We start from the raw sequence: 17,682 nt of genomic DNA, 5'->3' as shown, positions 1-17,682 counted from the left end.
CATCTGATCCATCCATTCCATTGCCTGCAGGGGTTGTGTTCTTTCTCCAAACAGATGTAGCCATATTGATCTCAGTAGTGGCTCCTGTGAGGATAATAATCTCTTATATCCATCTAGATCTGCACCCAAAATGCTTATCTTCTCCCTCCTCATTCCTTCTGTTTTCTACTGTCTATCCTATGATCAGTAGCTTCCAGCAAACAGAGGCACTTGGTCCTTTACATCCTATGCTTTCTGCCTTCTAATGCTGTTCAGACTGTTGGCCACAGGCATAGTAATCATTAGAAAAAAGCAAAATTTTTCAGCAAAATTTTTTTGGCAAAAATATCAGATCTGGCAACAGTGAGATGTTTTACAAATTCATGCCAATTTCACCAAAGTGTTTGTTTAGAAAATAACCTAACACTCTCTCCATATCCTTCCCCAAAATAAGAATGTTTCCATTTTGGGTTTGAAGCAATTTTCTGTTTTTGAATGTTATGTTTAAATAAATCCAAAAGCATTTTAAAATGCTCAAATTAAAATATTTTATTTCAGGTCAACTGAAACATTTAATTGAATCAAAAACATTTTTTAAAACTTTTGGATTTGCCAAATATTTGAAAAAAAATTTCAGCCCAATCAAAATGAGGTTTTTTTCAACCTTGCAAGACTGCTAGTAAATCAAAAAATCATTATTTCCCCAGCTCTAGTAATCAGTGCTATTCAAACCCATTTTTTCCTCTGGTCAGCTTTTAGAATGCTGTCTGAATTCCACCCACTTCCCTTGTTTAACTACGCTATTTTTATTGCAACTGCTGCACTTCATTATGCTTTCAGTGCACATGCTGATATTTGTACATTAAATACAAATTTGGAAGGTCAATTTGATTGATGATTTGTACACAAAAAGATTTTTGTGCAATTTTCACACACCGTTTTCACTTACTCTTTACACACAAAAGAATGCTTAGCTTGTTGCAAACGTTTCTGGTGGATACTGGTGTATATGAGAGCTAGACAAAGGTTTGTTTTTAATGTAAGCTTCATAAAGAATATGTTACCTCAGAACAAATTTAGAAAGCAATGGGAGAAGTGCTAAACATTTTGACATTTTTTCCCCTATAGTTTCCTTCAGCGTTTTTTCAAGGGCAAGCAGAGATGTGTGGATCGTTCTGCTATGAAATCCTGAAATGTTGTAACCATAGGTCACGATCAACTCAGACAGAGGCATCTGCTCTTCTTTATTTTTTCATGAGAAAGAACTTTGAATTTAACAAGCAGAAGTCAATAGTCAGGTCCCATCTACAGGTGAGTGAGGTCAAAGATGTACTTTAAACACTATATGCATGGGCTGTCTAAAATAATTCCACTGAAATGACTCTTTGAATTATACAAATCATGATTCCTCTAATTCTAATTTTTTCTGGTATGTCTAAAAACATTGGAGCATATTCACCAGTTTGTTGATTGTGGTGATTCAAAACAGCCAGTTAAGTCAGGTTTATGGCTTCTTTGCATCACAGACACAGCGTATAGCAGCTGGAGCATATCTAACCCAATCTGCAAACATGATCATACCTAGTGTGGGTTTAACTCACCTCTTCAGTTTTACAGCTGTGTGATTCAATCAGTATAGATACAAGGACATAAAACTGAAATACTATAGTGATCAGATCAGACAGGATCTAACATTTTACAATGTAAACAATTATAAACATATAGAAGATAATCCGTTAGGGTATGTCTACACTTGCTCCCTAGTCCGAACTAGGGATGCAAATGTAGCATACCAAAGTTCCTAATGAAGCGCGGGATTTAAATATCCCGCGCTTGATTAGCATATTCGCATCCGGTCGCCATTTTAAAAATCCACTAGTCCGAATTAACGCGCCGCGTGTAGATGCAGTATTCCGAAAGAAACCCCTACCCTCAGATTAACTGTTACTCCTCGTTCAAAGATTAGGGAGCAAGTGTAGACATACCCTTATGCATATATTTATATATTTGCTTATATTTTGTCTTATAAAGTATTTGTGGAGAGCCCTTTTTGTCTTCCAACTCTTGCTGATTTTTTTTCAAGCAGGAAATTAAAACTATGTCCAAACTTTGCTTTTCCTTAAGTAACTATACATTGTTGTTTTTCCTCTCCACCTAAAGCTCATCAAAGCTGTAAGCCAGTTGATTGCAGATGCAGGGATTGGTGGATCTCGGTTTCAGCATTCACTTGCAATTATAAATAATTTCGCTAATGGAGACAAACAGATGAAAGTAAGAAATGTATTATGTCTATTACGTGTTATATGATTGAATAATAGGAAGAACTGATTCACAAATGCCTTCATGATAAAAGTATTGACTTAATTTTTATAGTGATTCATGGTTCATATTATTATTTTTTCAAGTATTCAAGCTATTGTGAGGTAAATGTTCGTGAATCTCAAAATTTTAATAAATATAGCATGAAAGTTTATTCATCTGAACTTATTACTTGTTATTCACTACTTGCTGTTCTCCTTTGGAAAATGTTTTACTCATCCACTCAGGGAGCCAAAATTATGTGGTATGACTGATAAAACACAATGAATAACATGTCAGTGAAATTAATATTTACAAATGTTACTTAGGCTATAAAGTATTCTTTCAAGCTATTGAGCAAATACTTATGAATAATAAACACATAAATAGAAGATGTAGATTGGTTTGTGAACAATTTGGACTTAACTCATAATAAGTATTATTTTAATAACTGTTTAGACCCCAGTCTGCTAAATATATTAATCACAATTTAAAATCACAACTTGTATATTTTAGAAGCTCTTTTCAAATGCTTTTCAAGAAACATTTTCAACTTTCTTTATACTTATGGGGCTTACTTGCCTTTCGCTAGCACTGGTGTATATCAGGATAAAGTCAAAAACAACAAATAGTCTGGTAGCACTTTATAGCCTAACAAAACATGTAGATGGTATCATGAGATTTCGTGGGCACAGCCCACTTCTTCAGATGACCGGAGTATGAGTAGGGGATATGAAAACTCGAAATAAATAGGAGAGGGAAAGTAAAGTCAATTGAAGTCAATAATTACCCTCATGTAAAGTGCAAGTAACATAGGAGTATCTCCTGTATTTTTTTTATTATTATTACTATTTTATTAAAGGGCAGTTTGGAAATTCTTTAATTTACTAATTTTGTATCTGTGTATTCTGATTTTGTAACATTCTCAGCCCTGCCAGTCAAAAGAAAAGAAAAGAAAGTTTTTGTTTTGTGTATGCCTATGTAAAAAACTAAAAACAAACAAATTAAACTCCACATCCCTCTCCATATCAAAAATACAAGCAGCAGAACTGACATAAATATTTTGTTAAGGAACAATCTATGATCTGGCCAATAGGACAACCAGATTTTAATCTTGTTTAGTTTGAAATGCTTACGGTGCAAGACAGAGATACCATTTCTTACACTGAATACTTCCTTCTGCCATTGATGTTAGTGGGGCTACCAATGGAGTAAGGTATTACTTGCATCAGTAAGTATATCCATACTTCGCAGTAAATTAGTAACCCTTTAGAAACTGTTGTACCAATGTGAGTCCATTGATTTCAGTGGAGTTACTTCAGTGGTGTAACTGAACTCAGAATATGGACTAGGGTTTCAAATGGATTTTGTGACACATCAGTAAATAAATGTCAGAGAACTATGTGAAATATGTAAATTATAATGGGACTCCGAGCCTGGCCTAAATAGGAGTCTGTTCATTAACTTCAGGCCCACCCAGGGGGGATACTATAGTTTAACATGATAAAAGTGTGCCTTTGTAGCCTTTTCAATTATTCACTGCTTATCTTTTCCAAAGAACAGTCATTTTCCAGCAGAGGTGAAAGACCTGACCAAACGCATCAGGACAGTTTTAATGGCCACAGCTCAGATGAAGGAACATGAGAAAGACCCAGAGATGCTTGTAGACCTGCAGTACAGTCTAGCAAACTCATATGCCAGTACACCTGAATTACGAAGGACTTGGCTTGAGAGCATGGCCAAGATTCATGCTAGGAATGGAGATTTATCAGAGGTAATTTACATAAGACCAAAAAATAAGTCTGTATTTAGATTAAGATCTACAGATGAAAAAGCACTCTAGAAGAGTTTGGTATTATTAATTGTGATGATTATTAGCTAAGCAAAACATGTCGTGTTCCTCGCGTAACTAAAATATATGGACTAGGTTGAAGAATGTCTGAACATGCTATATGTTACAGACTACATAGCAGCAATTAATCATGACCAGCTGTAATTTTTGTCTACAGTGACCACAAAGTCATTGTCAGCATCTTGTTAGCTAATTTGGCTGTTAACGTTTTGTTTAAAAACAATGTAATCTCCTAAAGAAGACAAGAATATGGGGATTTCCATTCCCTTCTGGGTTGGTTGATTAGTTGTTTGTTTTTTCAGCACAGAAGATGATCTAGGTTGTGGCATAATTTTGGCAAAAATGTAATTTGTAAGAAATTGATTATTTGGACCCACCCCCAAAAAACTTAGCCCAATAATATCTTGTTTAAAAAATAATTATGTAATTTCTATGAGTTAGATCTTGATGTTCTTTTTTAATTCTTGCTCAATACCTATATAGGTAAAACTCCTATTTAAAACCAATGATAGTTTTGCCCAAGTGGGGACTTTAGTATTTGATGTATTCTGTCTCCAAATTGTCAAACTGTTTGTTTCCCCCTTTCCAAATCGTGTTTTGACAACGAAGAGGGTTTCTGATCCTCAACAAACTAAAAATGTGAGATATGGAATGCTATTCTAATATATTTACATGGCCTTTGGTTTCAGGCTGCTATGTGCTATATCCATATAGCTGCCCTTATTGCAGAATACCTGAAAAGAAAGGGTAAGTTAAATATATTCAAGTACAATAATTAATGTAAAGAATTACACAATTCACCACATTTTGCAACTGATTTACTTCATTCCAATCACATTTGTTTGTTTGTTTTTCAAGTTATCCTGCCGCTTGTACCCTTCATACAGGCTTAAAATATAAACCTAGTAAATGTTCATTGTGACAGCATAATAAAATATATAAGAGATTAGTTGGATGTTTAGTTTTATAGTGCTAGAAGAGAATGCTTCATTTGTTAGTGTATCATTATTAAATATGCATGTTATTAACACATACCAATAGCACTATACTAATATCATCTTACACTACCATAGGTTACTGGAAAATGGAAAAGATTTGTACCTCACGTATGTTCCTGGAGGATGCTCAAGTTTCTGATAGTAATCTGTTACTAACTACTCACACTGGAGGAAGTGAGTGTTCTAACCATGCCTGTTTATGGGTTAAATAACATCATTTAGGATATCAAGTTACTGCTTTAAACTGATCTAGTGAAAGAAGATATTCTCAAAGGGAAAAGGGTGTTGCATGATTATATTTTAATAGCAATTAATACTAGGAAATATTATGTGAGGCTTTTCTGATGCTTGTTTTGATTCAACTATTAAATTATCTTGATGACTTGTACTGTATGTCACTAGTTCCATTAATTGCCAACAATAAGCCATTCTGCTACTGATCCATTCATGATGAAACTCCTACTTTAGTCAGTGGGTGTTTTGCAGAGAAATAATGTCATAATAAGATCTTGTAATTTTCATTTCAACATGGCAAAAACCGCTTAAAAAGGACAGTATTATTATATATCATCAATGCCCACTAACAGAAGTAAAAACAAGACCTTGATTGTACAATCAGAAAAAAATTAACATCCAGATTGTGATATTATACATAGCATATTATGGACAGCTTTTTAATTGGAGACCATTTTTTTCTTCCTTATCATATGATAAAACATTGAAGGCCCAATTTCTGTAAGGTCCAAAAGTATCTCTTGCAAGATGGTGCATGCCTCTGTCTGCCACTTCAAGTCGAATAGGGCCAAGTCTTGCAAAAGAGACACCACAGTTTGTATGAATGGGTTTTAGCCCTCTTTTCTTTTCCTTTTCTTTTCTTTTCTTTTTCTTTTTCTTTTTCTTTTTCTTTTTCTTTTTCTTTTTCTTTTCTTTTCTTTTCTTTTCTTTTCTTTTCTTTTCTTTTCTTTTTCTTTTTCTTTTTCTTTTTCTTTTTCTTTTTCTTTTTCTTTTTCTTTTTCTTTTTCTTTTTCTTTTCTTAATTTATGATCAATCAGGTTTTATGATCAATCACTTTTATAATTCATTTATTTGGGGCGATAGTGAAATGCCTATGCAGAAAAAAATACGATTATATTTTGGATAAAATTCCTTGATTTTGTAAGGACTTTTAGATCCTAATCTGTAACTAGGTGACTCTTCTAGCCATTACATTATGGCTACATGTAATTACCTCATTTCAGGGGGGAAATACAGAATAAAAAAAGAAGTATTGTTGCAGTTACTATAATGCTGCTTCTCTCAGAAATGATGTTCAAATTAATATATTCAACTTTCCAATCATTTGCAGAACCATTATCAGAGTCAACAATAATATCTTTTCTTTTCACATTAACATAGAAAACCCAAAACATGCATCAACTGAGGTTAGAAACTATTAAAAGAAGGAAGCATTAATTTTTAAAACAAGTAAAACGTTCATTTGTACCAAGCTTGAGATGAGTGGAGAGATTGTTAAAAAAAAAAGTAATAATCCTAGACAAATAAAATCGACTGTTCTTTAACATCCTATAGCTTTTAGCAATTTATGGTTATACAAGTGTTAATTAGCATTGTTGTGGCTTGTACTTCAAGGCTTATTTTCCATGGGATGGCCAGCTTTTCTAAATATTACCCCAAACATTAAAGAAGAAGGAGCTATGAAAGAAGATTCTGGAATGCAAGATACTCCATATAATGAGGTTAGTAGTGGTAGCATTTACAGATTAGTGTTCTGTATTCTTTTAACTTTATTATATAAGGGTTATTTAGGAAGCATTAACCAGTTCACAATTCCTTGTCATGTAACTATCAGAAGCATAATAGAAGCAAAGAGAGATTTGGTTTAAAGAGACATCATGTAGAGGAATATAGTAACCAGATCTCTCTATTTAACAGAACGTTACCATGTTACCGAGCACAATTACCACACCTATGACATGTAATTTCTTGTGATTTTATTGAATTGAGTGAAATTTCTATGTACAAATTTTACAGACTAGGAATGTCTATCAAATGTTAATATATAGTAAACAATTGGAAAGGTGTGCTGATGTGTTTGTGTGTGTTGGGGGGGGGGGCAGATTAGATTCATGTACTTTGAGTATTGAATGAGTATTGAATTAGTATCCAAATATCTAAGTGTATATTTGTTCTCTGTCTGTATTGGTAGGTATGTAATTGGTGTGTTAGTTTTTCTAGAGCGAGCACCTCCCATATTTTGGAACCATTGCTCTATGGTTAGACCGTTTTTCTTTTTCCAATGACAGGCTACTAGGAGCCAAGCAACTACAGCAGAATCTCAGAGTTATGAACCTCTTGGGACTAGACGTTGTTTGTAATTCTGAAATGTTCATAACTGTGAACAAAATGTTACGGTTGTTCTTTCAAATGTTTACAACTGAATATTGACTGAATACAGCTTTGAAACTTTACTGTGCAGAATTAAAATGCTTCTTTCCCTTTATGTTTCAGTCTTTTGTGTTTAACACAGTACAGTGCTAAATTTGTAATTTGTTTTGTTTTGTTTCTGTATCTCTGCTGCTACCTGATTGCATACTTCCAGTTCCAAATAGGGTGTGTGGTTGACTGGTCAGTTTGTATTTCTGATGTTTATTGGAAGTTCTACTGTACCAGCAGATGACAGATTAATTCTTCATTTCCTTTTGTGTGACCATTTGCTCCCAAAATTCCCGGGAAGAATATTGAAGGATTATTTGGCAATAAATATCCAACAATTTGGTATAGTAGTGACAAATTGCATCCAATACTCTCTGATGACTGGGCATGCCCACTATACATACATAAAATCTCTTTCACCACAATTTTTTCAGCTGGTGTGAAGTACCATTGAAACAGTGTCTTAGAGAAAAAACATGGGGGGGTGCTACAAAGCTGCTGATGCTCTTTTTGAGCTCACACCTCATTCATTTGTGGTAATTTGTTTATCTAAGTCCTTTCTCTTTATGGACTTCTTTTTTAGACAGTTTTCTGTAAAGCTTGGTATAAATTAACTATCACTTTTGTTTCCTAAGTCACCTGATGCCATTACTTCTATTAAAATTAACTTTCAGTATGAAACAACTAGAAAGTTGAGAATTTTAATGCCTAACTTAAAAGCACTGGTATCACAGGGAGTGGGACAGTCAAAGATAGATTTGATTACTAAATAAGTCAGAAAAGTTTCTTTATTGAATAAGTGTCCAAATGTATGTATTCCATAGCTCTCTCAATCATTAAAAGTCTCTGGTTTGTGAATTGATTGAAGGATCTGAATTATTTGTAATGGCTATTATTGGTGAAGGAATAGAACTTACCTTTAGTTCTATTCCAAAGCCAAAATGTAGTGTTTGCTAAAAGATACGCATATATTTCTGGAGGGTAACAACAACTCCTACATTATAAATGTGATAAACTATGTTAAGAGGATCATCTTGTCCCATGCAGACCCCTTTCATCTTAAATATGGCAACTATTTAACAACACACAATAAAGTCACAAGTGCATCCAATTTAAATGACAGGTTGAATTTAGCTTGAATATTTGTAAAATACCAGAATTGAAATATGGGGAGGAAACTCAGATTAAATCATCTTCCTGCTTCTCCCAAAAAGTGCTTTAAGGGGTTTTTTTTGTGCAAAAATATTTTATAGCTCATCCATTGGCTTGCTAATGGCTCTGATAGAAGCATACTAGTGATCCAGTGGGTAGTATCATTTTCTATTTGTTCTTCAAAGGCCCAAGCACTGACTGAACCAGTCTGGCATTACTTCTCCTATGGCAGAAGCACAGCATGAGGTAGTATGGCTGCAGATATATGAGAGCTGGTAGATTCTGAGGATTTGGGCATTTCTTATTTTGGCATTTTGAACCTGTTAAGTGGTACTTAGTCTTACTGGAGAGACAGTAGCAGATTACCAAATAATTTTCACCAATTTCTTACTAACTTTCTTTTGATTATATGCTAATCTACTATATAGAAGATATCTTATAGACATAAAACAATGCATATGTACCGTTGATGTGATCATAATTACCAAATGCAATCCAAATAAGCAAGCAAGTCACCATGGGATTTTTATTTGTTGGATTACAGAATATCCTTGTGGAGCAGCTGGAGTTATGTGTTGATAACCTGTGGAAGTCTGAAAGATACGAACTGATTGCTGAAGTTAACAAGCCTATCATTGCTGTATTTGAGAAACAAAGAGATTTTAAAGTAAGTCGGGTTTCCAATTAACATTTCTATCTTTAAAAAATGGCAGAAAAATACTGATCACTGTTCCTTGAATTGGCATATTTTAATTTTATTTTAATACTGCTGGGGTTTTTTCCCATCCTTTAAATGATAGAGTTAATATCTTGTCTGAAGCCTTGTGTGAGGCTACAGAACCCCTGTGAAAATAAATTTTCTTTGGTTCCTGTGGCTCCAGGCTCCCCTGGATATTCAGATCTACAGGAGTAAAATTACCACATACTGTCACCTATGAAGGTAGTAACCAAATATTGGTCCATATTCATGGTGATTCCCCAGCCTACGTGAAATGAGTGCAGTGGCTTTTAGAGAGTTGAGGTCCACATCACTATAATGATTGATGCACTGAGATCAAAAAGAGGGGAGGGCCCTGTGCCAATGTGACATTCATTGCAAGATTTGGGTCTAAACAATCCCCTTTGGGGCAGTCCCAGCAGAAAGACTAACAGGGTGGAAAAAGTTAACTATTCCCACCAGGGCAGGGTTTGGGGACATTGGTGGGAAATCGGATGGAAACTCACACTGATTTGCTTTACCTCTCTCATGAATGGACGAAAGGCTTTGATTTCAAATTCTGCTCCTTTCATAGGCACTAAAATCACATTTGCAAATTCCTTCAGACATACGAACTTGTAAAGCTCACGAAAACCTGCCTGGTGAAATTACATTCACATTCTAGCCATTTTTTACTTAGAGTTTTAGTCTGTGTCTAGCATTAGATGCCCCTTCCAGAAAAGTCTGTTCTCCTGTTTACAACTCCTTTGACCAAATGAATAAGAATTGCAAAATGTATTTGTCAGAGAGTTGCTTTTTAGCTGTTGAAATATTTAGTGATACCTAAGCATAAAAAGAACCACAATTACCAGATAAAGGATTTAATTTTGAAATTATTCCATGCTTGCTTTTATTTTTCTTTAATTTGAAGTAGAAAAACAATTACTTAATAGTAAAGTGATTGATTTCCTTGTTTAAACTGGAAAAAATAACTTGGCATGGGATGTAGTTTAGGAAGCAGGAGCACAGTACAAAGCAGTTTCCACCATGATAATGAAGTTATAGAATAACTGAGAAGGAGCAGGCCTGCTGATTGTGGGGTTCGGGTAAAAGGGGGAGTTTTCCCAGGGCCCGGTGATTCTAAAGGGTCCATGGTGGCAGCAGCCAGAGAATTATCACCAAAGCCCACGCTGCATGGTCCGGGCAGCGTGAAGAGATGACTGCCCCACCCAACCCCTTCTGCCTGAGGCCCCATCTCTTCTGGGAGCATAGAGTCCACTCCCTCCCCTCACATGCCCAGGGGCCTGACAGTCCTGTCAGCTCCCCTGAGAAGGAATAATGACTCTCTCCGGGCACAGTACTCAGGAGCCGGTTCTGGCTAGCGATAGCAGGGAAGGATAGTGCTGTTCTAATGGACGGGTGGGGCTCTTTGGTGCAAAAGTGCTACAAGGAGACTCCTGCTGCCTGCCCCAAGGCTGCCCTTCTATGTGTGCCTCTCAGGGTGTGCTCTTCCTCCCATTCCCTGTCCACTGATTCACCGCTCAGTAATCACTGCTCATCAAGACAGGGGCCCATCCATCACCAGATAGATCTGTTTTTCTACATGTTGGGATAGACTCACACTGTAACGCTTCCCCTTGGGAACTCTGCAAGAAAGTTATTAGTACCCTAGAAATGTGTGGCCAGGAGAAGGCAGAAGTCTTGAAATTGACCTCTCAGCTATTGCTGAGGAAAACAAAGGTAATCACCCACACATGACTGGGAAGCCCATGGGACAAATGTAGCTTGAATAAAGCTTTCCAAAATGTCACATTACATTGCACTTTTTCTGTTCTCTTTTACCATAGAGACTGTCTGATCTGTATTATGACATCCACCGATCATATCTGAAGGTCGCAGAAGTAGTGAATTCTGAGAAACGTTTGTTTGGGCGATACTATCGCGTTGCCTTTTATGGGCAGGTACGTCAGCCTCCAATTCCATGTCTAAGTTTGTGGGTGTATATATAGAAAGGTGTACATTTTGGGAAAAGCATTCCAGACATATTTGTCTTACAGACATTAAAGAAGGCAAACATGGTGTAGTGTATTGAACAGCCTGGGCTGAACCTCAAAGTCTTTACTAAGGACCTTTACATCAGTGTAATGTATGAGAGTGGATTTATGCTGGTGCGATTAAGAGCAGAATTTGCTCCTCAATTTCTAGTCATTCCTTACTCAGGTAAAGCTGACTTTTGGTGACAAAAGTGATGTTTTGTGTGAGTAAGGTTTGAATAAAACCTGAATAATGACCTCCGTATTCAGTCCCAGCTTTGTAGAGCTGTGAACAGAAGCTAATTTATTGTTTCTTCCTGACTTTCTGACCTTTGCTTTCCAGCCCCTTCTGATTCTATGCAATATGCTGTACAGTAGTTTTATGCTATGTATTGTGCTTTTAGCCTGTTCAGAACAATCCCTGTGGCATAAATTTACACTTTTCCCCGTGGCAAATCTTTGTGGGAGGCCAGCATGTTCCTTTAAGGCATGTTTGGCAACTGTGCCATTTCCATTCCTCTGTAATAATAAGGTGTGTAAACGACAGATGGATATGAATCATTCTGTTTGCTAATTAGATTTTAATGCTCTTTTCTTCTTTTGATCTTATTCAAGGCTGTGGTAAGTTCTCTGTTCTTTTGCATGCTTTGTTTAATTCTTCTCACTCATCCTCCCCCATACCTGGTGCAGTTTACTTAACCTTAACTCTTTGTGCTTTTGACTATTCAGTGTGGCAGATAAAATAATGTTGTTTCATTCATTGTCACATCTCGCAGACTAATTTTTGTTTGGTTGGTTTCCTTGAATTACAAAAACCTATCTGTCACAGTGCTGCACATATACGCCGGTCCCTACTCCCAGTGACCTCCGAGAGAGCTGTGCTATTATTTAATGTAGCACGAATGCTGCTTAAGTGCAAATGGTGCCCTAGACCTAAGCAGCTACTCAAGAGAGTAAGACTCCTAATTCTGCTTGGTGACATAGGACCTACTACAATCACAGCTAGAACCGTGGTGCTGTACACCTGCCAGTCCTTCTGTGAGTAGAGGAGGGTGAGGACGAGAAGGAAGGGACCAAGAATTGGTCCATGTTTGCTAGTCAGCAAAACTGGACTCTTCACGGTGGCAAAGCAAGCTGCACCCCATAAAGGACTTACTTTCCCACACATTCCTGAGAAAGAGACAAGCAGGGGAGGCATTGCATCTCTCCAAGTCACAGTTCCTCCCCACAGCAACTCCTGGAGTGGTGCTGCAAAATGCCAACCTTTATTGAAGGTCAAGCCTTAAGATGCAAATTAGTCTTACGTGAGTTGCTGAGCTGCAGCTCAAACAAAGAGGATTAAAATCTCTATTACAGATTGAACCTCCCTAATCTGGCATTCTCTGGTCCAGCAACAGCCATGGTTCGGCATGGTTTTAGTTAGCTGGATGTCCACTTAGCATGGATGTGGGCAAGATTCCCACAGTCCCATAAAGTTCGTTTATAGCCACCAGTCCTGGCTCTCAGTGCTCTGTGTTATTTAGCTGTAAATCACCCCTAAGTGTCTTCTAAAAGCCCAGTCAGCAGTGGAAGTGTTGGTAATGCTGTTAGACAATATTGACCTCCCTTGGTTCAGCAAATTCTCCAGCTCCACACCGGTCAGGTCCCAAAGGTGCCAGACGAGAAAGGTTCAACCTGTACAAAGCAACGGCTTTTGTGCAGCCAGTGCGGCTTCATTTCAGGGGCACAGCCATGAGTGGGCCGATGAAGCATAAAGGGTTACCCACCTCCAGCCCTTCCTCAGCTCCCACCGGAACATGGGGCTTGACTCTCCATCCACTGCTCCAGCTGGGCCAGTGGAATGGGGTTAGTGGATTGCACCACTCAGCTGCCCAGCAGGGTCAGAGTGCTGGGGCTTTCCCCAACTTTGCCACCCAATGCTCCTGAAAAGGAGTGGGGTCGGGAGCTTGCAAGCGTCCATGCCTCAACCTGCTTCCCCTGCTGGGAGTGCTGGTCGATGGAGCACGTTAAGCCCCCAACTTCACTCCCCTGGAGCATCAGGCAAGTGGAAAGAGGCTAGCCCCTGCCCTGACACCCATTCCTGGCAGGGAAGCATGGGGAAGTGAAGTGGGTGGGAAGTGCAGAGCACAGATTTTTATGGGACCCATTGCCAAAGCATCTATCCCTTTCCCTCTTCCAAGACTAGTTGGAGGAGAGGGAGAGGTGGCCCCATGGTTACTAACTTTCCCAGTCATTGCTCACCCACCTGTCCCATTCTGGCTTACGCCACTGCTTTATTTAAAGAGCCTTACTGGTAAAAAGGAGTATGATTATTCTGCAAACAAATGCTGTTTGGTTTATATCCTGGCACTTACTTAATTTAAGCTGTGAACAAACACACATGGCCTTAAAAGACATTCAGTGGGAAGGGGAGGGGGCTGGATTGTTCCTAATGAAGCACCAGTGATAAAAGGTAGGTGTGCAATTTGAAATTAAAGGTAGGTGCATTAAAAGAACAATGATGGGTAATATCATTTACCAAGGGAAATCTGAAGGGATGCACTTGGTCAGCCAAAGAACATTCTTGGATTAAAAAAAAAGTTTACAAATATTCTCAACACCATATTACTAACCATATGTAACAATTTAGCAATAATGCCTCATTTGAAAGGAAAAAAATCACTCCATTTCCATGCATGGCTGGTGCCTGTATACTTTTCCCTCTAAAAAGTATCCTTTTTATAATTCTCTAAATTCCTTTGCCCCACTTACGAATAACTTCCATTTTCATTACACACCTTAGACTTCTTCATCCATTCATTGCCAAGAATACTTGCAACCCTTAGTAATGAAATTTATAACCAAGGTCAAATTTATAACCAAGCCTGTTATTTTGAAACTAGCCAATTAGCCTGTCATAAGATGGGATTTTCAGGTCTTCTCTCCTGAGTTCTCTCTCTCTCTCTCCCTTCCTCCTCCTACTGCCTCTCCCCTCTCTCTCAGCTCTCCTCCGCTTCCTGCCTCTCTCTCTGTCTCTTTCTTTCTCTTCTCCCCCACCTGCCTCTCACTCTCCCTTTTCTCTTCTCCTCCTCCTCCTGCCTCTCTCTCCCCTCCGTCTCTCCTCGTCCCTCTTCCCCTTCCCCTTCCCTCCCGCCGTGGTACTTGGCTCAGTGCTGCCTGTGAGGGAGGGGGGCAGGGCGGTGACATACACGGCCAGGGGGTGGAGCCATGTATGTCACCACCCTCTCTTTCCCTCCCACCCCAGGGGAGCCCAAACAGCCCCTTGCGCTGCTGGCTCCCCTGGCAGCCCGGCTGAAGGGTGCAGCACTCAGCTGAGTGCCACAGTGGGAGGGGAAGGGGGCAGTGACATACACGGCCCTGCCCCCTGGCTGTGTACGTCTCCGCCCCGCCCCCTTCCCCTCTCTCCGTGGTGGCTCTGCTGAGTGTTGCGCGCTCAGCCAGGCTGCCGCAGTGTTGTACCAAATAAAAGCAAGCAGGATCTTATGAGGGGGATAAGGCAAAAAGCCACATTTATTGTAAAGATAATAATGAAAAATAAAGAAAAGATAGAAGCAAACAACGTTGTTTAACTACTTATTCCTAACACTACTTAACCCTTATACACTTATATATATATATATAAACCATTCATTCATACATCCATTCATTCAAGTTCTGTGTATAGTTACCAGCCTGGAAGTTGCTTGTGACAGAATACTGGCCAGGTATTCTGTACACAAGTGATGGTAGTGGGGAGCGAAGTCCTGATCAGATGCGCATCTGAAGCTCCTGGTGGGCTGGCAGCAGAACCTTGGACTCTGATTCCATAGTTTTTTAGTCCAGTTCTTATAGGAATTTTTTCCTATGCCAGTCTATGGAAATTGCTATATCATGCTGATGTCTCCAGGGTGGCTGCCAGGTGCTCATCAGTGATCTCATCGGGTGGACCTCCAGTTTCTCCACTTGACACCTTTTGGTTGCACTGGCACCTGACGCCTTCTTCAGCCCTTTGTTGCTGTATTCTCAGGCTGGCACCTCTCAGAGCCATTCATTCATCATCCAAGCACTCTCTCATACATTCATACAGTATTTTGTATAATAATAAAAGTTGTAGTTACAGAAAGTTTCTGGGTGGTATTGCTTAAAACATTCTCTGACTGCTAAGTAAAGTTAACAATGCCCTTAGACAATTACAGGGCTTGGCTCCCATAGCAGAGTTAGTGGCTTGACAATGCATTGTTACAATGTATCTCTGCAATGTCAATTTCAAGCAGCCCCTTGCACAAGCTTGAGCATGCCCTGGAGCACAGAGGGGGGGGGGGGGGGGGCTGTTTCTGGTTACATAGGATTATATTCTTAACAGTTAGGATTATATTTTTAACAGTTCTAAGTTACATGACCTAATATATTATATTCTAAAGGGGCAATAATAATCATAAATCTAAACATTTAACAATCTTAACAAATAATAATAAGAAGAAGAAGAAGAATCCTAATAAATCTAAACACTTTAAGTTGTGGGGAACAAATTATGGGGAGTCACTTCCATTTGGGGGAATCACATTTTTAATACATTAATATGTTATCCCTACAGCAGGGGAGGAGAGGCAGGGCGGTGACATACACGGCCAGGGGATGGGGTGTCTACATCACCGCCCCCCCCCTCCTGCGGCAGCCCGGCTGAGGGGTGCACCACTCAGCGCCATGGCGGGAGGAGGAAGGGGGGGCTGTGATGTACTCGGCCGTGCCCCCTGCCCATGTACATCACCGCCTCACCCCCCCTTCCTGTCCCACCGGGGCTCAGCTGAGCGGCGCAGCGCCAGCGCCACTCAACTGGGCCGCGGCTGGGGAACAAGCAACAGCAAGCGGCCATTTGTGGTCCAGCTGCGGCCAGTGGCTGCATCCCCCCCTCGCCAGGTCTACTTCCCGCCCCCCTCATCCCGTCCAGCCCCACAGCCCCCGATCTGCCCCCAGCTCTGCTTCCCACCCCCTCTTCCTGCCGGCCAGCCCCACGGCCCCCCGGACACCCCGCTTCTCCCCCCCACCAGCGCTGCTTCTCTCCCCCCTTCCTCCAGGCCCCCCCATCCTCCCCTCAAGCCCCACAGCCCCCGATCACCCCCCCAGCTCTGCTTCCCACTCCCCTTCTGGCCAGCCCTGCCCCCTTCCCCTCCCTGCATGGCGCCCCTCCCCTCTTCTTTTGCCTCCGTGGCGCGCTGCATCGCTCAGCTGAGCAGCGCTCCCGCCGGGCCCCAGCGGGAGAGCAAGCGGCCCTTTGCTGCTTGCCGCCGCTTACTTCCCGCCGGGGCCCAGCTGAGCGCTGCTTAGCTGGGCCGCTTGCCACCACTTGCTCCCCCGCCAGCGCCCAGCTGAGCAGCGCAGCGCTGGGTCAAACCGCCACGGAGGGAAGGGAAGGGGGCGGGACGCTGGCGTACATGGCCCGGGGGCGTGGCCATGTACGTCAGCGTTACAGACACACAGTCTCTGGGCTACTATATATGGGTATGTCTACACTACCCTCCTAGTTCGAACTAGCGGGGTAATGTATGCATACCGCACTTGCAAATGAAGCCCGGGATTTGAATTTCCCGGGCTTCATTTGCATAAGCGGGGAGCCGCCATTTTTAAAACCCCGCTGGTTCGAACCCCATGCAGCGCGGCTACACGGGGCACGAACTAGGTAGTTCGAACGAGGCTTCCTAGTTCAAACTACAGTTACTCCTCATTTCACGAGGAGTGACAGCTTCATTTCAGGGGCACAGCCAGGAGTAGGAAGTCTAGTTCGAACTACCTACTTCGTGCCCCGGGTAGCCGTGCTGCACGGGGTTCGAACCAGCGGGGTTTTAAAAATGGCGGCTCCCCGCTTATGCAAATGAAGCCCGGGAAATTCAAATCCCGGGCTTCATTTGCAAGTGCAGTATGCCTACATTACCCCGCTAGTTCGAACTAGCGGGGTAGCGTAGACATACCCTATATGATAATGGGCCACAAATTTGAAATCTATTCCTGCTTTTCCTCAGGAGTAATGCTAATTCTGAAATAATTATTTCAAAATAATAGTAGTGTGGGTGCTCCGGTGATGCTATTTTGATATAATTACTCCCCAGAATAACTCAAATTAATTACTCCCCAGTGCTTTCTGGAGCTCTATGTTGAGGTAGCATGTCCACATTAAGGAAATCTGCCTCAAACTAATTTCGAGGCTTCCCCATAGCGTGGACATGCTAGTTCGAGTTTGTTCAATCAGGATTTGTTAAGTTGAAT

The 17,682-nt window shown here is 40.4% G+C and overlaps 1 protein-coding gene across 15 annotated transcripts in view; it reads left to right on the top strand.

Annotated features, from left to right (window-relative positions):
- The window catches only part of DOCK10 (dedicator of cytokinesis 10), a 259,393-nt gene that overhangs the window by 218,893 nt on the left and 22,818 nt on the right, over positions 1 to 17,682 (top strand). For 14 of the 15 annotated variants that reach the window (XM_075937571.1, XM_075937573.1, XM_075937576.1 and 11 more), the window contains exons 43-50: positions 1,108 to 1,290; positions 2,140 to 2,250; positions 3,836 to 4,051; positions 4,819 to 4,876; positions 5,203 to 5,301; positions 6,757 to 6,863; positions 9,257 to 9,379; positions 11,257 to 11,370. In XM_075937571.1, coding sequence (XP_075793686.1) covers positions 1,108 to 1,290; positions 2,140 to 2,250; positions 3,836 to 4,051; positions 4,819 to 4,876; positions 5,203 to 5,301; positions 6,757 to 6,863; positions 9,257 to 9,379; positions 11,257 to 11,370 — 1,011 coding nt within the window. The remainder of the gene's footprint in view (positions 1 to 1,107; positions 1,291 to 2,139; positions 2,251 to 3,835; positions 4,052 to 4,818; positions 4,877 to 5,202; positions 5,302 to 6,756; positions 6,864 to 9,256; positions 9,380 to 11,256; positions 11,371 to 17,682) is intronic. The other variant, XM_075937578.1, reaches the window with a different exon arrangement.

Source organism: Pelodiscus sinensis, chromosome 10, assembly GCF_049634645.1.
Source record: "Pelodiscus sinensis isolate JC-2024 chromosome 10, ASM4963464v1, whole genome shotgun sequence".
Classification (NCBI taxonomy): Eukaryota; Metazoa; Chordata; order Testudines; family Trionychidae; genus Pelodiscus; species Pelodiscus sinensis.
This window is presented reverse-complemented; position numbering and strand designations above follow the sequence as displayed.